Source organism: Ctenopharyngodon idella, chromosome 23 (assembly GCF_019924925.1).
Source record: "Ctenopharyngodon idella isolate HZGC_01 chromosome 23, HZGC01, whole genome shotgun sequence".
Taxonomy (NCBI): Eukaryota; Metazoa; Chordata; class Actinopteri; order Cypriniformes; family Xenocyprididae; genus Ctenopharyngodon; species Ctenopharyngodon idella.
This window is the reverse complement of record NC_067242.1, coordinates 10,325,872-10,352,875: the sequence shown is the minus strand read 5'-3', so window position 1 is coordinate 10,352,875 and position 27,004 is coordinate 10,325,872. Positions and strand designations below refer to the sequence as shown.

At 37.1% G+C, this 27,004-nt stretch overlaps 1 protein-coding gene across 1 annotated transcript in view; it reads right to left on the bottom strand.

The window, feature by feature from the left end:
- Positions 1-2,067: 2,067 nt before the first annotated feature.
- Positions 2,068-27,004, bottom strand: part of rsu1 (Ras suppressor protein 1) — a 36,787-nt gene continuing 11,850 nt past the window's right edge. The window contains exons 8-9 of the mRNA XM_051882080.1: positions 22,713-22,845; positions 2,068-3,152 (exon numbers count right to left, since the gene is read on the bottom strand). Coding sequence (XP_051738040.1) covers positions 3,050-3,152; positions 22,713-22,845 — 236 coding nt within the window. The 3' untranslated portion in view covers positions 2,068-3,049. The remainder of the gene's footprint in view (positions 3,153-22,712; positions 22,846-27,004) is intronic.

Genomic DNA, 27,004 nt, shown 5'->3' with positions numbered 1-27,004 from the left:
CAGGGCCTCCAATGGGAAAATCATTTTTAGATGTGATGATCCTTTGTAGCCATTTCAGATCACACCCTGCAAATCAAGCATTCTGCTTCAGAACTTTCTTTCAAGTGGCTTCGAAACTTTTTTTCAAGCATTTAAAGGGTTAGTTAATCCATTATTTACTCACCCTCATGTCGTTCCACATCTGTAAGACCTTCGTTCATCTTCGGAACACAAATGAAGATATTTTTAATGAAATCCGAGAGGTTTCTGTCCCTCCATTGACAGCCAACGCAACTACCACTTTTAAGGTGTGGAAAGGTAGGAAAAACATCATTAAAGTAATCCATGTGTAATCCAACTTCAATTTAATGAAGCAACGTAAGTGCTTTGTTTGCACAAAAAAACATAATTAACCACTTTATTTACAAAACAATATTATCCAAAGCGTGGTAAATTATGTTTTTTTGCGCAAACAAAGCACTTGCTTCGCTTCATAAAATTGAGGTAAACCATTGGAGTCACATGGATTACTTTAATGATGTCTTTACTACCTTTCTGGGGCTTGAAAGTGGTAGTTGCGTAGACTGTCAATGGAGGGACAGAGAGCTCTCAGATTTCATTAAAAATATCTTCGTGTTCTGAAGTCTTACGGATGTGGAACAACACGAGGATGAGTAATTAAAGGGTTAGTTCACCCAAAGTTGAAAATTCTGTCATTAATTACTCACCCTCATGTCGTTCCAAACCCGTAAGACCTTCGTTCATCTTTGGAACACAAATAACATATTTTTGATGAAATCCGAGAGGTTTTTTTTTTATCCCCCATTGACAGCAATTTAACCACCACTTTCAAGGTCCAGAAAGGTACTAAAGACATTGTTAAAATAGTCCACGTGACTGCAGTGGTTCAACCTTAATTTTATGAAGCGATGAGAGACTCGATTACGTCATTCGTCGTGCTTCATGGGAATGGGCGAAGATAACAAGATCTTTTGGGGCATTTTGCTTGTTTCCACTCTTTGATTGGTGGAATTTTCTGTACAGCATTATGGGTAATGCAGTTTCACCTTGAATTCCGCTTTAAACACGATTATTATTGATATAATGCATACTGACGGCTTCAACATAAGCAAATACCATCTATTAACAACCTCATAGCTCACAGCAGGGCTGACTTTAATAGTTTATAAGTTATTGTTAAAAATAAATTTCCCTATGGAGAGTTTTCTTCCAGAACAACTATTACACTCTATAGACAATGGACATTGTTTTTGACCAATGAGCTACTTTTAGTTTGGTGAGACAAAATGCTACAAAATTAAAATGACAAAACTGTAAATTATATAATCAGTTACATATTTAAAAAAAATATTAGCTACTTTTTGTTAGCATCTTTTATAGTAGCGAACTCCTTTTTCAAAATAATTTAAATTATGAGAAGCATCAACATAATGGTTAAATAACTTAAAACAGCTCACAAAAGTAAAACCCATTTGACAATTTACATGTAAAAATAAGCTTATTCAACGTGTATTCTTGTGTCTGTTTACTCAGTTGCACAATTTTCTGTGTATGTTGTAAATCTATTCTTGCGTAAACTGTCAGATTCAATTCAATTCAAACAATTTACACAAATTCTTGTTACATGAATGAAAAGTTTTTATAGTACAACTTAGTTGAACATTATCTGGTCATACCAGTATACAGTTCAAAAGTTTGGGGTCAGTAAGATGTTTTTTTTCAAAGAAATTAATACTTTTATTCAGCAAGGGTGTACCATGGTTTACAAAAAAAAAAATCTACACAACATTTTCATCACTGATAATAATCAGAAATGTTTCTTGAGCAGCAAATCAGCCTGTTCGAATGATTTCAGTTATTTTAAATTATAATAATTGTTCAAAATATTACTGTTTTAAGGTAATTTAGATTAAATAAATGCAGCCTCTGTGAGCATAAGAGACTTCTTTCAAAAACATTTTTAAAAAATCGTACCAACCCCAAACTTTTAAATAAAAGTATACATTTTAGAAGGTTTTATGATCTGAACTTATGATCTGCCAGACTCCTGAAAGAAAAACTGAATCATCCAACAAAATGGTGACTTTATTTCAATGTCAAAAATTCAGTACATTGCACACTGCTCTGTGTGCACATGATAAAAGATATGAAAATATTACAACTTTAAATGTGATTGCAATAAAACAGCTTGTGACCCTTTTTAAAATAAACAATAACACATCCGTAAAAAAGTAAAACTTAAATTCAGCCAAGCTTTGCAGAATTAGAAGATTTTAGTGTACGCAATCTAAAGCTGTAGTGAACGCAGCAGAAATGACAATTATTGTTGCATGATTAACCGCAAACTGGTTCTTTACAAACACCGCTGTACTGTATGTAGTTCTGTAAAAAGTTGTATTGTCATGTTAACTTGAATACATAGTAAGAAACAATGGCCAACCGCTTCAAAAAACACCATCTGTGGTTTGTTGCGATATCTTGTTGACCCTCTTAAATGGCCACCGGGGTGTTTCTGTCTGGTATCTGCTGTGTACCATCTGAAACTCACGTTTGCAGCCATTCATATCTGTCATTAAGAGGCAGAGAAAGCAGTCAGCGGTGTCCCCCCGGAGACCTGACACAATCCTACTCAGACTCCACTAAGACCACCAAACTCCTGCTAAATCCCTCTTCGGTTACAAAACATTCGTCACCACCTCCCAAAATTCACTGCTCTCCTCGTCTGGATGGTTGAATAGGACAACACTCCTGCCGCCTCTCAAGAGACGCAACAGACATGTGTTCAGAAATCTGATTAGCACCCGACGCAGGTCTGAATTGACAGAAGTAGCACTTTGAAGGCAAAAAATGGCACTGGACAAGAAGGACACTTCTTAAACGTGGAAGAAATGATTGGTGTGTATCAAGGGTGGAGCCGTTTGGAGGTTACATGATTAACGTAATACTGAAGCAATAAAAAACATACTTTATGAATAAATATCAAATGAAGAAGGCACATGCAGTGAGGTTCATCTCGGATGGTCGGATCAGCTCTTCGTCGCCCTCTTCTTCACTTGTTCTTGGCCGCCAGCGGCTTGCGGCTGATCTTCTTTGATTTGTCGGCATTCTTTTTGGGCGCCTCTGGGTTGGCTTGCATGTGTCGCCCGTAAAGACTGCAAAACACAAACAGACATTGTGTGATCACACCTGGCCACTCGTAGGTTCTGCAAAAGGCTTGAATACAGAGTAGCGAGGAAGAGGAGTTATATTTTTAGTGTTAACCAGCTGAAAGAGGATTAATTGAGTCCAACACACTGACGGGTCCCCCACTGGGACACTGAACTCTCTGTGCTGTCCAACACCCCTCGGCTACAGCTGTGTATGGCACAGAGAGACAATTATCCGCAACCACCCTACACACAGAGCGGAGAGAGAGAGAGAGAGAGGAGGACATGTAGGGAGAGCAATTTCCAGTCCAGTGGTCCCTCTCTATTTCAGAAGCACTCAAAGGCTGGGTTCAGTGATACAAGGGAAAAGACAAAGAGAAAGAGAGAGTAAGAAACAGACTTAAAGTGAATGAGAGTGACAGTGTTTATTACGGAGGCAGGATTCACTGGTTCTGTACCAAACCTACTGAGCTGCTTTGCTCTACACTGCCTACATAGGCAACATCCTGAAATGAAACTAGGGCTGTTGATTTAACACGTTAATTAAATAAATTAGTTATGGAAAAATAAAGCAAATAAAATGATTTAACGTTTTATTGACTCAATGACTCATTCATAAAGAGAGCCATTTACTTCATTCCTGAATGAATCAGCCATTTGAACGAATTGAATGAATGAATGACTCAATGACTTACTCAGACATTTACCGCCACCTACTGGCAGTTTTAGTTTCTTGTTTAGAGTATAATTTCAAAAAAAAAAAAAAAAAAAAAAAAAATTATATATATATATATATACATACACTTTCATATTTTGGGGGTAGTTTGCCCAGAAATGAAGATTCTGTACATTTACTCATGTTGTTTCAAACCTGTATGACTTTCTTTCTTTTGTGGAACATAAAAGAAGATCTTTTGAAGAATGTTGGTAACCAAACTGTTTTAGTCTGTAAACATATAAATACCAATTCAGATGTAGCTTCTGAAAAAAAAACATAATAACTGTTGTAGCTTAAACGTTTATGTGTAATAAATTCTGTTGAATTCAATAAAATATTTCTTTCTAAAGCTATTTTTTGTAATGTCTATTTGATGCTTTTCTCATTTAACACAATAATGACTTTAAATTATCTTTTGGGGGTAATTTCTTAGCCAAATTTGATGGGCGATTATTTTTTGATTAATTAGTTTAATTAATCGGCACATCATGTAATTAATTCAATAAAAAAAATTATGATCAGATAATTCTGATTAAAATCAGAATTGAACAAGAAATTATGTCTTTTCTTCCCTATTGTCGTCTCTGTATGACTTACTTTCTTCTGTGAAACACAAAAGAAGATATTTTGTCTGTTTTTTTGTTTTTTTTTCCCCTCCATAAAATTAAATTTGTGGTATGGAAGCCCATATCTGCCAAAAACATGCTGTGGTAAATCACAATTATGACATAAAAAGTGTAAATAATGAAATAGTCATAATTATGAGAAAAAAAAAGTAAAAAAATATGACATACTAAGTAATAGTTATGAAATAAAAAGTAAAACATGAGATAAATAGAAAAAAAAAAAATCACGCTTTGGTAAATCATAATTATGTCACAATTACGAGGAAAGAAGTCATAATTATGGCGTTAAAATTATGACAAAACATTCTGACAAAGTCGAAATTATGACATAAAACATCAATTATGACAGTCGGGATTATGGAAAAAAAGTAAAAATTATGAGATAAAAGTAGTAATGATGACAAAAATTTACATGTCATAATTATGATTTGCGTCTTAAAAACATTTATGAAGCCATATATGTCATAATTTTTAATTTTTATGTTATAATTACAACTTTTTATCACATAATCATGTTTTAGTATCTCCCTTATGTTGCGGAAATGGGCTTCCATAGTAGAGTGTCCTGCATTCTTCAAAATGTTCTGTTTCTGCAGAAGAAAGTAAGTCACAGAGGATTGAAATGACATTAGGGTGAGTATTTGATGACAGAATGTCCATTTTGGGGGAACTATTCCTTAAAAATGCTGTCTATGTAGCCAGCATACTAGGTTTTGGAACACAGCCTTAGTCTGTGCAGCAGTTTTACTGCTTCCGTTACCTCATTAATACTTCTCCCTGATTGGATGTTGACACAGTGCCTGATGATTGCAGGGTTGGCGGCTCTACACCAAGCATGCCTGGACCAGGACTATGATATTCCCAAGTGTAATTAAGAATACTATTTGAGGGAGAATTCTAATTGCAGTGCAGTGAAATGTCAAGCGGCAGCTCAGATTCATGACTAAAGTTCATATCAAATATTTACAAAGGACCACACACGGCCCGAGCAGAGAGAGAGCAGCTCTTAGCTTTTGAGCCATTTTAATCACATTGCAAGAGGAAGTCACTAAATATTCTGTACTGTAAGCAGACATTTAGCAGTTAATTTAGTGACCTACAGTATACTTATTACAGGACACTTTGAATAAAGTAACTACCATATACTTACGTCAGTCCTCTGAAGGAAGTGTAAAGGAATAGCTCAGTTAATAATGGAATGAATTGCACTTGCATACTTTCAAATATGAAGCGTCAAAGTTTCTATTGATCTCTATGACAAAACCAACAACGTTTGATATCTTTAACGTCAAACTGAGTCTTGAAGTGCCATATTTGAAGGGACAAGAATGCCAGTGTGATTGTGATGACGTGAAAGCTGGCACAACACATCTGAGCTAGTATAACGTAGGGTCATCAGCGACTAAATTTTGGTCTTTTGGTCCCAACACAAAGCTTTCATATGGCTTCTGTAGACTTGGAATATAATGTATGGATGTATGCAGTAGTCGTATAAACTACTTTTATGGTGTTTTTGGTCATTTTTGGAGCTCCTTCCTAAATTACTTACATTGTATGAAAAAGGGCAACCTGGACATTCTGCACAAAATCTTCTTTTGCACTACTAGAAGAAATAAATGACACGATTCAGTAGTGTTGTCAAAAGTACTAACTTCGATACCAAGTCTGTACTAAAATTTTGTGATGATTTGAGCGCTGTTGAGCGGATTCGTAAGCACCTCTGATTGGCCACTGTGTTCACACACTCATTAGATATGTCTGTGATTGGCTACAATGATCAACGGGAGCGTTTGAAAGCACATGGAAGTGTTTGAATTTGAAAGCGGGAGTTCACGTTTGAAAGCAGGCGCCCAGTCTGCTGATAGATGCCTACTTTCAAATGCTCCCATGTGTATCTGTGTAAGCGCTCGGTAAAGAGCATCATTGATGTCTATTTACAACATGTTTTTGAAGCGTTGATCATTGTAGCCAATCACACACATATCTGATGAGCACGTGAACACAATGGCCAATCTGAGGTGTTTACGAATCCGCTCAACAGCACTCAAAGCGTCACATTTTTAAAATTTCAGTACCGGTAGTTCAGTACCGAAGTCGTTACTTTTTAAAAACACTACGATTCAGTAAATTAAAGAATTTTTTTTTTTTGGTGAAATATTTTTTAGATTGGCTCAGTAAATGCACAACCTCAATTCTTCAACCAATACACCACAATCCAATCCATTTTGCAAACCAAAGCAGGTTTGCAAAATGAAAACCTTTTTTCCCCACTAAGTATGTACATGATCAGTTTTTGTCTTCTATAGTTTTGTGACATGTCTGTACAGACGGCTGAGCACTTCTCTCATCAACAAGTCAGTCAGTCTCTCTCGTTCATTCCGTCTCTTTGTATCTCTCTTAAGCACCAAGCTGCCGATCCGTCTGTGTGGTCCTGTCTGAGGTTCTTCCCTTGGGGCCCGGAGGTTCCCGTTCTTTCCTGCCTCCTCTGGAGCTGCCCAGCCAGGCGCAGAGGCAAAAGCCCAGCAGGGAGGCACTACTCAAGCCCCTACGGACCCTCAGAGTATGAGAATATCAGACTACAGCTTTTCATCTCACACATCCAAGGGAAAAACACACACACACACACACACACACACACACACTTGTATATGTGGTTTACGGGGACTCTCCATATCGGTAATGGTTTTTATAGTGTACAAACTGTATATTCTATCCCCTTATACTAACCCTACCCCTAAACCTTACAATCACAGAAAACTTTCTGCATTTTTTTTAATTAAAAAAAAAAAAAAAAAAAGTTTAGTATGTTTTTTTTAAGCCACAGGATGTGTACTCGTAAACCATCTTTACGTTGTAATAACCATGTCATTATACACATTTGTGTCCTCAAACCTCCATATATAAGAACACACACACACACACACACACACACACACATCACATCCAAAAAAACTGCACTCCCAAAAATTAGCACTGACTGTTAAGTGTGTGCATGTGCTGGGTAAAGCATGTCTCTTCATATGTTTAATTCAGTGTTTGGTGATCAAGATACAAGGAATATGAGACCAAGAGGGTTTCACTTACAGAAAAAAAGAGAAAGAGGCCATTGCCAAAAAATAAATAGACAAAAATATTAACCTTCCAGACTGTTTGACAGGGACAATACACATAAATTAACACATATTTAGCGAATTCTTATCTGTCGTCCCATAATGGTGTCACTATATTGCTAATGGCATGGAACCTATTTAGTGACTTTAGTAAATATGATAGTGGAAAGAGGACTTGAAATTATAAGCAAGAGAGTAGGAAATGCTGCTCTGGAAATAAAGGGTTAGTTCACCCAAAAATGAAAATTCTGTAATTAATTACTCACCCTCATGTCGTTCCACACCTGTAAGACCTTCGTTCATCTTCAGAACACAAATTACGATATTTTTCATAAAATCCGATGACTCAGTGAGGCCTGCATTGCCGGCAAGATAATTAACACTTTCAGATGCCCAGAAAGCTACTAAAGACATATTTAAAACAGTTCATGTGACTACAGTGGTTCAACCTTAATGTTATGAAGCGACGAGAATACTTTTTGTGCACCAAAAAATGAAATAACGACTTTATTCAATATCTAGTGATGGGCGAATTCAAAACACTGCTTCATGAAGCTTCGAACCTTTACGAATCTTTTGTTTCGAATCAGTAGTTTGGAGCGTGTCTAACTGCCAAAGTCATGTGATTTCAGTAAATGAGGCTTCGTTACGTCCTAAGTGTTTCAAAATTTCAATGGTTCACCACTGGGGGGCGTGACTTTGATAGTTTGATACGCGTTCCGAACCACTGATTCGAAACAAAAGATTCGTTAAGCTTCGAAGCTTCATGAAGCAGTGTTTTGAAATCGCCCATCACTAGATATTGTTGAATAAAGTCGTTATTTCATTTTTTTGACGCACAAAAAGTATTCTCGTCACTTCATAGCATTAAGCTTGAACCACTGTAGTCACATGAACTGTTTTAAATATGTCTTTAGTAGCTTTCTGGCCATCTGAAAGTGTAAATTATCTTGGTGGCAATGGAGGCCTCACTGAGCCATCGGATTTCATCAAAAATATCTTAATTTGTGTTCCGAAGATGAACGAAGGTCTTACGGGTGTGGAATGACAAGAGGGTGAGTAATTAATGATAGAATTTTCATTTTTGGGTGAACAAACCCTTTAAACTTGTGGTGAGTAGTAACATCAGGCCATGGCTCCAATGTAAACATATTTAAAATTTTATTTTAGGGTGTGTTAGTAGTTCAGTTCACTTGGTTCGTTTGGTCCAGGCCAGAGAAAAAAAAAAAACAACAACAAAAAAAAAACGTACATTCAGTCCTGGTCCACTTAGCGTTCACAATGGCATTTTAACACCAAACCTAAAGATACCGAACCTAAAGGCATAGGGATACGTTCACAACCTGATTGGTCGGCTTTTATGATGTATATTTCATGACAGAACTTACTGAACATCTAAAACAATGCTGTGTGCTGGGCTAAATGTGCTCACTGTATGTGCGTAGCCTACATATAATGGTATTCTGGCCAGCTGAGAACTCGTGAAGAGCTTATAAAACGTGTAAAGGAGTCAAAACAGTGGCAAGAATCCCTCCTTAACACACACAAATGCTGCAAGGAGACGCGGTTCTGATGCCTGTACAGAACTGTGATGGGCAACATCATGACTATGACGAGAAAAAACAGGTGTGCTTGAGTTTTCTGTCCTTTTTAGGTTCGCATTTTGTGAGATCATGTCCTGTTTTTGGTTTATTTAAATGTCTTTGGTCCGTGTTGTGTTCATATATCATTCAAGCAGCACCAGAGTTTGTTTGGAAGTGGACCGAGACCCATCTTCTCAGCGGTCTTGGTCTGCTTGTTTGGTGCGCACCAGGATTCGGATGGTAGTGTTCACACTTATTCGAATGAACCGCACTAACAAAGCAATTGAACCAAGGGTTCATTTTAATCGAAACATGCCAAGTGTGAACACACCATTGATTGAGTATTTAATCAAGCATTTTAATTAAACATTTGTAACTGCCAGTTAAAACGACAAGGTCATTTAAAGATCAGGTGACTTTAAAAGGGTTCCTCTTTGACTCTCATGATATGATCACACAGGCAGAAGGCAACGAGCATGTTAGTGAGCTCATACGCCCATGTAAGAAAGAAAGTTGTGTTTGTATGTGCGTGGACTGCGAGCCGTTTCTGAGCTGACTGAAGGAATCAGTGTTGACAGATGCACGTAGATGTTTGCGCTGGTGTCAGGGCTAAATTGGGCTGTTTTACAGGAGGCTGATATGCAGGGGGGTGTGAGCTGAATCTGAAAGCCGTTCTCTCTCTGTCAGTGTCCCGCAGGCTTGACGGACCCTCTGGCAAGAAGACAACGCTGAGAGGAACTCCCAACACATCTAACACAGTGTCTAAAGATCAACCCATGAAGGCTTCGTAATGCTGTCATCAACTGACCAAAGACTGCGTCAGAATCCTGTCCAACAACCAAACTCTAATGTCAACTACTTGTCTCAAAGTCTTTTAAAATGACTAATGCCTAATGGTCAAACTGATTCACAAAGTGTTTAAAAATGACTCTACTGTCAACCTGTGAGATGGCTGACAACATAAATGTAATCTAAATCAAATCAAATAATAAAAAATAGTTCTCTGGAATACTTGATTCTGATTGGTCAACTGCAGCATTCTGCAGTTGATTTTTGTACCTTGTCCGCTAAACTGTATAACTGACCCAGGCAACTGATTTCTTACATATCTTTACTGGTTTGTCTCTTATCTCACTCTTGCGGACTCATATAACCTACTTTTTTTATCTGGAAATTTGTATTATTTATCTGGAAAGTAGCCATGTAATAAGTGGGACAATGAACTGTTCACTATGTATTTGATTCCATTTTGAATCACTGTGTCGAATCATTTTGTGAAAACGACCAGATGTACATTATGTATGCCACTGCCTTATTCAATTAAAAAAAATATTTTATGCCAAAAATGAAAGGTAAAATTAAGTGCAATGATCTCTGAACACTTTTGAGTACTGATTCAAATGAAGAATGAATCAAAATGAACCATTAAAACGAACCAATTCGCTACAATTAATTGAACATTCCAGTACTCCTCAGCATCTAAAACCTATTCAAATCTTTTTAATTATCACAATAATGACATATGGCATCAGATAAAAAAAGAGAGGGGGAATAATACCAGGAGTATTATAACATATTACATCAGCTGGAGAGAGAGAACAAAGATGTTGCTTGATAAATGCAGAGCTAATGTTGCAACTGCACATCTTTAAAAGGGAAACTGTCATATAAAGCTGTGATTTCCCTCTTTATATCTTCAGCATACAGCATACCTTCAAACCTGCAGTCCGGTAAGGGTGGGAAAATCTTGCCTTGGTCTGTGAAAACATGTTACCGCAGCAGCATTGCAGTGCTGAGCGGCTACAGTGTAAACATACAGATTTATTCCCCGTTTATCTGCTTTCCTCATCATTTACAGCCAATTAAAAGTGGACCGGGACAGCAAAATCTACAGAAGCTGCTTTCAGATGCAGCCAGAGACTGTCTTTTTCCTGCGAGTGCTCCAGTTCCACATGGGATAATTAATCTCAGTTACAGTCAAGAGTGTCTAACACAGTCAGGGTGGCCGGTCATAAGGGTGGCTCTGTGTTTTTTCACAGAGTGGATTCCAAAGCATGTTCAGGTGTGTCAGAGGTGAGAGGGAATGAATTAATGATAAATGTGTGGGTGACTTGTGGATCATTGATCGGTCATTGAGGTTGGAGGTAATTTGTAAATGATGTTCCTGCTGCTATTGCATTACACGAGATCTGAGATTATAGAGAATGAGATCAGGTAAACGAGCCTCAAACTTATGGATTACAAAACGGCAGTGGAAAACGGGGTCTACATTGAAACTGCTTGAACCTGAACTGTAAATAAAAAAATAAAAACAGTAATTGCGACTTTTTATCTCAGAATTCTGACTTTATAACTCACAATTGTGAGGAAAAAAAGCCAGAATTGCGAGAAAAAAGTCAGAATTGTGACTGAATATCATGCTATTGCGAGTTTATATCTCGCAATTCTGACTTTATAACTCAGAATTGTGAGAAAAAAAGTCAGAATTCTGAGATAAAAAGTCGCAATTACTTTTTTAATTTATTTTTTTATTTAGAGGCGGAAACGGGCTTCCATAGTAAATGCCATGCCTGCCGCTGGAAAATTATGTCATGGCAACTTTTGTATTTTACTGCTATATAAAAATTATGTAAATTATGTATAATATATAATATAAATTATGTATAATATATAGCTTATGTAATATATCTTAAATACAGAATATATTTAAAATTAGATAATGTATTATGTACTTACATTATATAGTAGTCTACATCTTCTCCCTTTATTACATAGTTGTGCTTGGAGTGAATTGTTTTATTTGTGATAACACAATGAAACATGGCAAATTGTGTGGACATAATTTTTGTTCTGGCGGTCTGTCATACAAAGAAATTATGAACACATGTAAAAAAAAAAGAGAAAAATTAAGACATTACTAACAGGTAAAGTAAATATAACAAATATATAAGCTAATATAGTGCATATATTTAGTGAAATGCTTCCCTCTCGAGTTTATTTCTCTAGTGAATTAACATGCTGTGCACACTAAATTACTTGCCTGAGGTAAATGTAATGCTACGTGAGATATTATTCTCAAGCTGTTTTATTGATGTCTTTCCGTGGTTGAAACACTGGTTGAGAGATTAGATTATACACACATGTAGATCGTCTGTTCATCTTCTTCTGCGCCTTTTTCCTGTTGTGGTGGTTAGCAAACAGCATTGCATTACCATGTGCGCCCACTTCTGGATTGGAGTGTGAATCGCCTGTGACTGACTGTATTCATCGTCTATATTATATATATATATATATATATATATATATATATATATTACAATAAATTACAATAAATATACATTTCAATGATATACGATTTATTTAATCAGAGAAGTACACAAGCAATACAGATCTCAAATGAACTAATTTACTCAAATTTAGCAGACTTTTCTGATTAATTTATGTTAACTGTTCAAATAAAACAATACACTAAAGCAAATCAGACTTTATGATTAATTAAATAAACTGTCCCGATTCACTCACTTTCAGATTCTTTTAAGCAAAATTTAGTTCATTACTGTCCAGCACTGATACTCTGCAACTAAAGAGCAGGGTTGTGGAAGACAAGTGTGAAAAGTGTGCAAGAAAGAGTACTTTTAAAAGATGTAAGGAGAGAGAGAGAGTGAAGGGGGGGAAAAAGGATGAGGAAGCACATCACCGGCACACTCGTTTCTTGTACCCTTAACTACTGTTTAACACAAAGAACCTTGCAGCTAAACTTCTTTCAGCACAAATACACAATCACTAGACTCATCTCAGTATAAAACACTATCCACGCTGACAGGACCAACGGAAATCCATGCACTAGCTAAATGAGAGTAAATGACAATAATGAAGACGGATGGTGAACGGGCGGCAGAGCGGCTCATAACTGATCTCTCCCTTGACGCCCCCATTATCAACAAGATCTGCAGGACCGAGCGACCCCATTACTGCACAAGACACGAGACAGCCAATCACAGCAGGCTTTACCACCACTTGTGTACCCCGTTTGTACATGTACAGTCATGCTACATTAGATCATCTACAAGATGAATGTTTTATAAAACATTCATTGTTCGGCTGAGAGTTACCCAGCACTCTCTAAGCCGGTGTGAACAGTAAACAGAAAGGCTGTGCTGAGTTCGGGCTGTTAACGTGGCCTTTTATTGATAAACTCTAGCAGGAGTTCCTGTCTGTGAGCCCAAACTAATGAGGAGTGATGGAACTGCTCTCAACCTTTAAAACCTCCAGAACCACGAGATGAAGAACACAAACACAGTCTAAAATGCACAACGCACACACTCAGACTGAACTAAACTCAACAGTTAGCCATGCGAATGTTGGTTTCTAGTAGGCGTCCCAATACAAGAGTATTAAGAGGATCACAGAAGTCATGGTTCGGTACGTACCTCGGTTTTCAGGTTCGTTGCGATTTCGGTACAACAGGAAAAAAGGTCACACTTTAGTTCAGGGTCCAATTCTCACTATTAACCAACTACTAACTATATTAACTATGACTTTTGCCTCAATAAACCCCTAATTACTGCTTATTAATAGTTAAAGGTGGGGTAAGTAGTTTTTCAAAAACGCTGTTGGACATTGTTGATATTTGAAATCAACCCAAACAAACCCACCCCTTTCTTCATTGCTCCGCCTCCAAGACTCACCCTCCAATCCTAACCACCCTGCTCTCGAACCCCAGCCCGTTCACTGCTGGCAGGTGAGGCAAGTGCACTAACAATGACACTAAACACTGCATTTTCTAGCAGTCGTCAGTGCGCAGTTGTTTACCTGCACAACTCTCACTAGCTGGCCACTGTTAAACACGCAATGTGAGAGTGGATGTCTGTTTATCACAGCTGACGCACAACAAAATGCTTCACAAAAAATAAAGCGCAGATGATGAACGAACGACAAGGAAGCACAAACAATGAACGTACAGTACACAAGTAAATACAAACAAGTGTTTGTTGTTAGTCGCCAACAGCACAGCAGCTCCAAACAATCAATGACACTCAAACCCAGTGTTACTCACGTGTGAAGCGGAATCAAAGCGTCTGTTTTCAGGCCTTCCCGCTTAGCTCTCTCCAGCGCTGGAAAGCTTTTCTAATATTAACGCGGGTCCTAAAGCGCTTGCCCAATCATATACCTTGCTCGTTCTGTCTCCTCGACCATTATACGCCCCCTAATGCTGATTGGTTACACGTCTGTTGTTGGTGTCTGGTCTGACTAACTTCCAAACAGTGTTTTTGAAAAACTACTTACCCCACCTTTAAGGTAGTTGTTAAGTTTAGGCATGTAGAATATGGTCATGCAGAATAAGGCATTAATATCTGCTTTATAAGTACTAATAAACAGCCAATATCCTAGTAATATGCATGCTAATAAGCAACTAGTTAGTAGCATTATATTATATATGATAACTTATATATTATACATGATAACTTATTTTAAATTGTGTGATGCTAACGCAGGAGCCGGCCAATACAGAATTGGATTACATCAAAAATATCTTAATTTGTGTTTCGAAGATAAACGAAGGTCTTACGGGTGTGGAACGACATGAGGGTGAGTAATTAATGACCGAAATTTCATTTTTGGGTGAACTAACCCTTTAAATAAACAAACCGATTCACTAAAATCAATCAAGCGTTTGATTTAATTACATAAACCCTTTGAAAAATCTGCTTAACTGTGTTTAGTGCTTAAAGAGCAGGGTTATGAGAAATTGTAGTTATAGAAATGTCATGTGTGAGAGAAAGTGTACTTTTAAGGATGTAGGGAGGACGAGACAGAAAGAGAGGATATGGAGGAAAATCACTGGCAATAGTAATCTATATGTAAAAATAGGAGAAATGAGCATGCACAATTAAATACTCAATAGCGGCTGTAAATCTATCCAATATCTAGTAGCTAGTAGTGATCTATATACAGGTAAACAACTGCTGCTAGTACTCACAGTGGTACTCATGTTGATGACACAATCAAACAAACACAGAGCTTCAGAAGATACTCCCAAACAGCAACACACCTCCTCTGTTTCAGCTGAAAAGAAACTTTTTCAATCGATAAACCAATTTTTCCATTAAAAAATCATAGAGATCAATATATAAGCCCAGTTTCACTTCTCATTTTGGACTCACAAACACAACACAAAGAGAAAAACCTTGCGTCAGTTATTTTGCAGCAGGGCTCGGTCTGAGGAAGCAGCAATGCATGAATATAATTAGAGAGAATATGGAAAGGAAAGAGTCTGTCTGTGGAAACATACGCAGTGGATTTAACTTACAGAAACTCGTTGCATTAGTGTCCAGAACTCACCATCGAGCTTTCTTACATATTCAAACTAACTGAGATTTGAGAGCTACGACGGCCATGAAGCATTTTTGTGAATTTCTGTTTCTCACACAAAGCAATTTTAAGGCACTTGCAGTGTGTCATATGGATCATTATTCACACACAATTGACAAATTCTTTACGTCTTCATTATCAACAGCTTTGCACAGAAAGTCACTGTGTATTAGTGGAACTGCAATAGAAAATCAAGTGGATTCATGGTTTGTACAGACAGTAACCCTCATAATCAGTCCATCTCGAGAGTATATCAGTATTGATATCATCTTATAAGCTTTAATCCTGTTATGCTAACAGATCTTTTACATCACATTACTGGCACTATGCTGTCATGTTCTCTGTTTGTACTCAGAGTAAATTATCAGTTCTCAGCAGAGGTAATCTCATCAATAAAAGTACTGACGAAAAAGACAGCTGATTTTTCAGTAACACTTTACAATAAGGTTCATTAGTTAACTACATTAGTTAACATGAACTAATAATGAACTGCACTTATACAGCATTTATTAATCTTTGTTAATGTATTAGTAAATGTTGAAATTAACATTATTAAAATCTTGTTAACATTATTTAATGCACTGTGAACTAACATGAACAAACAATGAACAACTGTATTTTCATTAACTAACATTAACAAAGATTAGTAAATACAGTAACAAATGTACTGCTCATGGTTAGTTCATGTAAGTTAATACATTATCTAATGCTTAATTAATTAACCTTATTGTAAAGTGTTACAGATTTATCTTCTTTTTTTTTTATTAACGATAAGATGACTGATGAACACAAAAATGATGATAAAAATAACTCTGCAAGATATTAATGCACTAGCACTCGACACCACCAGTAACAAACACGTTCATTTGCTCACCAAAACATTTAACCTTATTAACCCTCACCAAACCCTATTTAGATCAAGTGTTATTACAAACTAAAAATATTTAAAAAATTTATAAAAATTAAAATAAAGCTAAAATAAAATAAAATAAAGCTAAAATAAAGAGCAAAATAAAATAAAATAAAATAAAATAAAGCAAAATAAAAAAATAAATAAAGCTAAAATAAAATAAAATAAAATAAAATAAAATATTAGATTAAAATAAGAAATGTTGCCTTGGCCACTAACTGACATAGAATAAGTTTAAGTTGAAGTACTAAAATTATTAAAACTGAAATTGGAATAAAAATAAAGCTAAATTAAAGCACACATGAAAACTGATCTGAGAACATAAAAAAACAAAATCTAATTCAATATATTAATAAATGCTGCCTGTAATAGTGTATAAATAATATTAACATAACACTGAGTTATATGAGACAGGTATATCCACAATACAAACATAATATTACAACTTACATTTGTGCAAAAAATTAAGTCAATGGATTTAAGTGCTAGTCAGAATGAGTAACACATTGTTAATAGCTGTAAAAATGTGTCTCAACTTAATGATAACTTCCAAAAAGCAGCTAATACTTCAGTACAAAGCTCAGTTTTCTAGTGTTTTTTTCCGTTTATGTTGATAACTCTTTTATTTGTTTGTTACAATTAATAAATTAAATTATAGTTTAACCCATTGTCATCATTTTTTAAATTACCAACAACTAAAATGTTATTATCATTGAATAAAATATGCCATTATATTGCATTATATATTAAAACTATATGCTAATTTAGTCAGAGTAAAATGTATTAACATGAATGAATATAACACATCATATTAAAATGACCGTCAAAATCACAGTCAAACACTGAAAATGTGACCTCTGACACAAGCTGTCACAGAATGAGGTGTCTCTGTATCTCTTTATCAAAAATACAATTCCTAATCTGCGACCTTTCCTTCCCGCTGACTCATACCACTGGTCCACAAGCAGATAAGATGCAGGACTTCCTATATGTGTGCATGTCAGGGTCTGTGCCGCTGGGAAGTTAATTGCGGTTGGTTTTTCAGTCAGCCCTGGACAGCTGTGAAGAGAGCTGTGGCGGTTGTACCGCGGTCAACAAGCGTTTAGAGTTAGCGATGAATAAAAGATGGCGGGAAGACGGCTTTACGATATGTTAATGCATTATGAGCACGAAGAGTCTCCCCAATGCTGTCAGTCAGATATAAGATCCTTCTGTCAGGTTAACAAGCCGCCCCATGAAATATGCATGACAGGTTACCCCCCCTCCTCCTCCATCCGCGGTTCATGCTACGACCAAACCTACTGACAGAAGAGCAGGAAACGAGAGGAGGGTAAGGACTCGTTGTCAGCCGTTTTAATTCCAGACATCTGTGTGAATTCAAGATAAATGACTAGAATATTCGACAAAACGTCAGCACTCAAGAAGCAACATGACTCATGATCTTAACGGCCATCAAATGAACATCGGGTACAACAAAACTAAAAAATATCCTAAAACCAGGGGTGGATCTGGAAGAAAAATCGGGCATAGCAAATGAGCTTAGCTCATGAATATTAAATTGATGACGTGTGATGATGTTTGCCCAGTAGGTACCTGATTTTTTCAGTAGGTATACTTGATTTGCCAAAATCCACAGTAAATTTTGGTATAATTATATACACACATTTATGTAGGGATGTGCCCAAAGCCTAATTCTGAACTTGATAAGGTGCAGAAAATGAATAACGCATTCTACGGAGCCTCAAAATGGACATGGTTAGGCTTGTTGTGGTAGTGGGTTACATTAAATTACATCAGATTTTACTTATCACGTTAAGATAGAAATGACGGGATGATTTGGTGCACAACAGATGCTGAGAGACGAGTCATTGACAAATATCTTATCTTGTAAAATGTGTGGTCAGCACCGCCGCGATTTCAATACCCCACATATTGATAGCAAATTCTATCCAATATAATTACCCAACTAGATAATTGAGAGAGAACGCCATCACCAGGGTCTCCGTAAAATGCGTAATTTCCTTTCCAAACGCAGTATTCGGCTTCGGGCACATACCTATAAACCCATAATGCTCAAAATCATTAATTGGTTTGAGTAGGGTAAACCTAAATTAAACAAATTAGTTCAATCAAATTAACTTTTTATGAGTATTTAGAACTCTCCTTTTCTTGACACGATTTAAGTAATCTAAATTATTTCATTGTTTTGAGTTTTATGAACTTCTTTTAACTTAGACAAACTTAAATTTAACTGAAACTGGTCTGGGATTTTTTTGTTTCCCAGCATGCTTTGCCATGACACTCAAAAGGGAGAGTAAATGCTAAAATTAAGTGTTATATGTTTTTTTTTTTTATGCAAGATTAATGTTAAAGGTGCAATATGTAAGAATTTTGCAGTAAAATATCCAAAAACCACTAGGCCAGTGTTATATATTTTGTTCACTTGAGTACTTACAATATCCCAAATGTTTGCAACTATTTGTAAATAGTAAGAAAATTGCAATTTTAACCAAGGCTCCGGGACGTGTGAGGAGTCACCTGTCAATTGCATCATACCTGCGTTACCCTCGGTTTCCGGTTTTATTTTGTAGAAACCATGGAAACACCAAAGACGCTTTAATATTTACATGTTTTAATAGGCAAGGGAACAACTGTTTTGATATATTTATAGACAGGAAACTAATTATTGTTATATAGCTCAAAACGTTTAGTCTTATTGTTTAAATCTAATTTTCTTGATTTTTTGCGAGTACCATGCTTTACCATGCCTCAGAGAAAAACACTATTTTGTGAAGTAGCTAACATAGCATAATCAGATGCAGCTTTATTTTTAGTAACAATACAGAAACTCCATCATACAATACGTTTTAAAATTAATTGCATTTATCAACACAAGCCATCCAGTATTTAATATGATATTCTAAAATCGATCTAGCTTACTGCAGTGTGCAACAAGTGTCTCACAGCAGCTGCCGAACGAACGCACAGAGTAACGTTATAACATCATTTTCAACACACTTAAATGTATCTAATATGATAAACAGAGCTGTGTTACCTCATACTCATGACCGGAAAAGCAGAAGCAGCGCCGGCGACTGTGGCATAATAAAAGTTACGCTGCTCGCAGCATGTGTTGCGCAATCGCTCCAGTGGCCTTGTTCAGCTCCAACAACACTCGGTCCTGCTCTGCTTCATACTACAGTAACGTTAATAATCGCATCCATGAATATGATTTCTTCCCGATTCCTATCCCAATTCTTTTCCACTGGCCGTTGAGGTGAAGACCACATGTCCCAAGATTCCACGCTCAAACTTGGCGTCATCAAGCTACGCCTTTGTTTTGAATAGGCCTCTAGCGACCTCTAGCGGACAGAAAATATACATATTGCACCTTTAAGTGGAAGATTTAGTAGTGTTTAATCTTTAGCTTTGCTAATTTAGAAGAGTTGAATTAGCTAAAGCTAGCCAAGTTTCCACAAGTTTCCTTACCCTCCACTACTACTAAATATTTAAATTGAGATTACATGATAATTTTAAGTTAAATACTGCATATGAATTCGCTTACTCAAATATGTAAGTTAAGAGCAATTAAAATGTATGAGTGCAAACTAAATTCTGACAGTTCTTACTTAAACTTTGAATTTCTTAACTGAAACATTTTGATGATTACCTCAAATGTTTTGAGTTTTACCAACTTAATCGGGTTTACAGTGTAATATATACAGATACGATTAAAATATAATACCAATGTACAATACTGGCTGATATACACTGAACAAAAAACATTAATATTGGCCAAATGGAATAGATATAATGTGCACACCCACTTAAAATAGATGGAGCAAGCCCAGTTAAATTGGTACGCCCCTGCCAATTAAAAATGAAAGCTGCCTGGATGTGGCTGTCTTCTGCTGTTTTAACATACTGGTATTTCGAAACGCTGGATCAGTGATCTTAAATGAGAAAATGTCCATCAGGAGCGAAAACTGGATGAGGTGAGGAATGGCGAAGAGAGAGGGACAGAGGTGTGAGTCTTGTGATTTCTAAGCTGAAGGACATTTAGGCAGGTGAGAATGAAACTGTTGAACCGTGGACACACACCTACTGAGAATTACACACCGTTAACACTTGTCTAATGTGAGACAACCTACTTGTCTCTCCCGCGCACATTCGCAGGCACATAAACAAAAGCATCTTTGCTTTGAAGTTACAGATGAACACAGAAGACTTTGGACAAATAATGACATTTGTGAAGAAAAATGGTGTTATCATTTGGCATATAATGTACGGTTTTCACAATCTAATTAATTTCCAATGGATAAAACCCTGCCTGATATTTTTGCTCAAAAATATGTCACATTACCCAAGTAAAATGGGTTTTTTATGCTTTTTCTTGATTGACCATGTAAAACCTCCCAATGACCAATCACATACGGTAGGTAAACATGATGATAGTTCATGGATAAACCTGCAACCTTCGGGTTACCAACCCAGATCTTTCATCACAATGCTTCATTACCCTTCTAGGTGTCGCTCTAAGATCTCCTCTCCAAAACCTGAGGAGTAATTCTGACTAAATGTCACAAAGAAGTACAAAAGATAACTACAGAAAGATAAATGGTGGTCAGAACTGCTTAGACTCAGATATCGGACTCAAAAATCTAACGCATACGGCAGTTTTGACGACTGCTTGACACAAAATGGATGACAGCTCCAGACTGCATTGATTCAGTCAAAAATTCCCATTTATCAAATTAAATCTGCAATGTCAGCTCTCAGCGAAGTAACCTTCAAACCTTGCGGACTTCAATATAAAGCAGCATACAGGAAGTGTTCAATACCAAAGCGAAATATTGAGTTCTGCAAAACACAAGCGCATTAGAACGGATGATATGCAGTCAACATATCGAAACAATTCAAAACATTTCAAGCAGCGGTATCTGATTATTACACACCACACAAACGTGCACACACACGCGGTCACGGTGTCAGCACACACTGAGATGCGCGGTGGTTCTGACTGTGCCCGTAGGGGAAGATCAGTTCCGGTAAGTGGGTTACGACGGTCCTCTCCAGACAGCGGCACAGCAAGCAGCTAAATGATCAAACAGAAGGGGATTTGCCTCTCCTGTTCAGGGGGATTGGTAAGTGGAACAGGGCCGTGAAACATATACTACAATTAGTCTGGAAACTTCCTTCCCCCAGGTCAAAGGATTACATCAGGCTTTTGTCAGGTCTGAGCCATATTTGTTTAGAAACATACGATTAAAATACTGCAGTTACATATACTATTATATAATATAGAAAAATATATAATATAGTATATATACACACACACTACTATATATGGTGCTATATTAATATAGTAGAATATGTTCTCAAAAAAAAATTATTGTTTTAATTGTTTTTTTTAAGTTTTTTTGGTTCCACTAGAATAGATTATTAAGAGCAAAAAGCTGTGCTGTATGGCCAGTGCTATTGTCACCTGATGCAAAAAGTCACTCTGTTTCAAACTAATGCAAATAAATGATTTTTTTGCAGAATATTTTGTAGTATGTAAGGGAAATGAGAGAGATAACGAAAGAGAGAGAGCGACAAGACTTTTAGGGTAACGCCTCCAGCTTTCATTTTAATTAGTTTGATTGTGCATTAAATCATCAGATCCTGAAATAATAAGAGAACTGCACCTTTCCTCTCTTTCATCACCATCCTAAGGGTTGTTCCAGAAAAATATGTGCCACAATAAAACTGGCCTGTATAGAAGGACTAAATTTATACTTTGTATTTAGCAAGACATTTCAGGACATTTCTCTTAGTTAAAGACCCAGCGAGTGTGTGTGGATCAGGGCTGCTGATGTGCGTTTGATCTAATATGAGTTCCACGACTAGCATCGTGTTTTACAGGTTGAAGTTGTAGCATCCAATGCATCACGAGCCAAGCAGGGCCGCCTGTTGGCCTCAGGCTATTGAAGGGAACACTGGCACATCTGACTGCGGGCTGAGGAATATATCAAGCAAACACCCCAATGATTCTTTAGTGAATGATGCCGGTGTTCAAGAGTTTTTAAACCTGAGGTAGGCAGGGACAATCAGTCTCGGTCACTACTACTAAGGATCGAAACTTAAACCTTTGTGCAAGCAGCTAGGATCCCTAACCATTGAGCTAGTATCTCTTCTTTGTCACTCAGATTGACTGCACATGCTCCTGGATGTTTAACAGCACAGAGAGATGGAGAGATGCACTTACTACTTGTAGGTCTCCGAGCGGATGTACTCAAAGACATGAGAGATGCCCAACTGGAACTGGTCTGCTATGGGAATCACCCAGGAGTTATTCTCAGCCTTAAACACCTGCTTTGGGCCTGTCAGGTCCAGGTTACCTACAGACAGAGAGAGAGGAGGAGGAGGGGGAATTAGAGATTTACCAAAAGGGGAAGAGAGAGAAGGTAAAATCAGACAAGGAGAGGAGATGAGATGAGAAAAAGAGAAGATACAAGAAGAGATAAGACAATAAGATGCAATAAGATGATGTGATGGAAAAATGAGGAGAGACAAGATGAGTAAAAAAAAAAAAAAAATGAGAAAAGACCAGACAAAATAAAAAGAAGCAACAAAAAAACAAATGAGATGAGAAAAGAGACACAAGGAAGAGACAATATGAGATAAGACATGAAGACATCAGATGAGATAAGATCAATGAAAAGAGAAAAGAAACAAGACAAAAAAGAAACGAGAAAAAAAAATACTCAAAACAAGAAGAAATAAGACAAGAGAAAAGATGAAGTTAGCTAAATTAGATGTGAGAAGAGAAACAAGACAAAGCAAGAAATGAGAAGAGACAAGACGAGATGAGACATGGAGACAAGATGAGATTAAATAAAAAGCAGAAAAAAAACAAGAAATGTGACATAAGAGACAAGAGACCAGATAAAATTAGATGAGAGAAAAACAAGACAAACGAGAAGAGATAAGAGAAGTTATGAGGAAAAAGACAAGAAACAAGAGATGAGATGAGAAAATAAACAAGAGATGAGAAAAGAAAAGAAACAAGAGATGAGATGAGATGAGAAAAGAAATGAGATGAGAAAAGAAACGAGATGAGTAAAGAAATGAGATGAGATCAGATGAGATGAGAAGAGAAACAAGAGATGAGAAGAGAAACAAGCGATGAAATGAGATGAGAAAAGAAACAAGAGATGAGATGAGAAACAAGGAGAAAAAAACAAGAGATGAAATGAGATGAGAAACAGATGAGATGAGAAGAGAAATGAGATGACATGAGAAGAGAAGAGAAACAAGAGATGAGATGACATGAGAAGAGAAACAAGAGATGAGAAAAAAAACAAGAGATGAGAAGAGAAACAAGAGATGAGATGAGAAGAGAAAAAAAGAGATGAGATGAGAAAAGAAATGAGATTAGTAAAGAAACAAGAGATGAGATCAGATCAGATGAGATGAGAAAAGAAACGAGATGAGATGAGATGAGAAAAAAACAAGAGATGAGATTAGATGGAATGAGAAGAGAAACAAGAGATGAGAAACAAAAGATGAGATGAGATGAGAAAAACAAGAGATGAGAAGAAAAACAAGAGATGAAATGAGATGAGACAGATGAGATGAGATGAGAAACGAGATGAAAAAAGAAACGAGATGAGATGAGAAACAAGAGATGACATGAGAAGAGAAACAAGAGAATATATGAGATGAGATGAGAAGAGAAACAACAGATGAAAAAAAACAAGAGATGAGATGAGAAACAAGAGATGAGATGAGAAACAAGAGATGAGAAATGAAACAAGAGATGAGATGAGATGAGATGAGATGTCTTATCTCATCTTGTCTCTCTCATTTCTTGCTCTGTCTTGTTTCTTTTCTCTTGTCTGAGAGGAGAGGAGAGGAGAGGACATGGCAAAAGAGGACCAGAAGTGAAGAGACAAAAGGAGAAGAAAAGAGACAAGAGATGACACGTGACGACACAAGACCAGAAGAGAACCGGTTCACAGTGTGCAGATGGAACAGTACAGGTCAAAGTGCTAATATGGCTCATCTCAGCTCACAAGGGGGCTAATTAAATAGTTTCTGATTAGCAAGTGTTGAGCGGCCTGTCAAAGAGGGGGTGAAATTAAACCTGGACCCCAGCACACAATGCCACACCTCACAAACGCAGTCAGACATGACCATCAGTGTAAATCAGCCCTGAACCTAAAAGACCTAGACGACAGACCTATATGAACAACTATTTCAGATCTCAACGGTCGAGCAGACGTCTACTGGTCCAGGTTCAATTTCCACCCTCCTCTTCCTCTTTTCATTTGAACATTTTAAACAGTTTAAAGCATCAGCTTTACACATGAGATGCTCTGAATGGTAAAGACGGTCTATCTGTCCTCTTTGCACACTCTCGTTCACATCCCTCGCTTTTTCCTCCTCTCCTTTTCCTTTCCTGCTCTTGGCATGTGCGCTTGGTTGCTCCTTGTTAGCTGGGCTCTCCACTCACACACATACACACATCTTAACGAGGCTGGTCTGTGGAGTGGGATTACAGGGACATGACAGAGGGGTCCTAATAAGCTACACACAGGAAGAGTCTCCCCTACAGAGTGCACAGGACAAAGACCTGCTGACCAGAGCGTTCACACACACCTAGAACGCCAATAAACAAGTGCCAATTGCTAAAACACTACATAAGTCATAAAACAAAAATTTGAAGACAATATGAGTGCTGTTTGCCCGTGCAAAACTCTCGGTCATGTGGTAGTGGGGTGGTTGAGGTCATTGCTATGCAGCTGCTAACGTGTTTCAAATGTTTTCGTGTGTTGCTTGGGCATTTGCTAGGGTGTTTGATCTTGATTGGAAGGCAACACTTAAAAAAAAGCACTCAGGTGGTATTTAATGAATTGCTTTATGGTTGCTAACTCGCCAGTTCAAAAGATCCCACCCCCAATCTATGCTGTTGCTATGCAGTTGCTAAGGTGTTTTGAGTGGTTTGTAGCTCGTAGCTATTCATTTACTAGCGTGAATTTTGATATTTGTTGCTTGTTTCAACCACATATATGGCACAAATTCAAGCCAACAACGGCAATTTTTGTTAATATATAAAAATAATTGGGAATTTGTAAGCCGCTTCCTCCACATACCCTTCACACGACATTTATATGACACTTAAGGTGAGTGCTGACATAATGTTGGAATACCAGTGCACTAGAATCATAGATTAAACTGTTGGGATGGAACAAGACAGGAGGAAAAACTACTGTCAGAAGGGCAGTTGGTGTGGGTGTGTGTGTGTGTGTGTGTGGAGTTTTTCCCAAAGTGAAGTCACTCAGGTAGAGAGCAGTCCGACCTGGGTTGACCCCAGCAGTACCACTCTGAGGTGTGATCCAACCCAGAGCTTCCAGCCAATCACATAAGAGATGACAAATCTGTAGCCAATTAGAATGCACAGTAGGGTGACCACCCGGTTATTGCTCTGGTGCAGGACAGTAGATGGATTTTGCGGGACACGTGTGTGAGAGATAACTATTTTTATACCATGTAAATACTGATTTACATTAGTTGGAAAGCCTATTTGCCATCACGTTGGATGATAACATTTTAAATGGCCAAATAAGCTTTGTCAATTTTGACTTGCGCTCAATTTGCTCAGGTTCGAACTATACACTGTAATTTACTCAACAGGACCTATTCAGTCTGCTACATACAAAGTTCTGTCGTGAAACTCTAGATGGCACAGGCTGATAGGTCCTTAAAGGATTAGTTCATTATCATATATAATTTTCCTGATAATTTACTCACCCCCATGTCATCCAAGATGTTCATGTCTTTCTTTCTTCAGTTGAAAAGAAATTAAGGTTTTTGATGAAAACATTCCAGGATTATTCTCCTTATAATGGACTTCAATGGCCTCCAAACGGTTGAAGGTCAAAATTAAACTTACAGAACGAACGCAGTGCCAGTTACATTTTTTCCGTAAGTTAAATAGGGAAGGCGTAGGACATACAGCGTAAGCTTTTTGGAGAATACGAAAGTACGGTTTTTGGCGGAAGCACTTGGAAGGTGATCATTTGCTTACATAAAGCACATACATTTACATTTTTTTTTTTCGAAAATGACCGATCGTTTTGCTAGATAAGACCCTTATTCCTCATCTAGTATCGTTTAAAGCCCTTTGAAGCTGCATTGAAACTATAATTTTAACCTTCAACCGTCTGGAGGCCATTGAAGTCCATTATTAAGGAGAATAATCCTGGAATGTTTTCATCAAAAACTTTAATTTCTTTTCGACTGAAGAAAGAAAGACATGGACATCTTGGATGACATGGGGGAGAGTAAATTATCAGGAAAATTTTATATGAAAGTGAACTAATTCTTTAACTCAATATGCTTGCATTCACAACATTCTCTATAGGGCACAGCTGATGTAACAGAAGCCAATGAGCTCACTGCTCAACCTTCAAATAAATACTTGCTGTAGCAGTTGCAGTGCACTTTCAGAAACCCTCGGATTCAGTGCATCTTGAACTTGTATTTTTTGTTGGC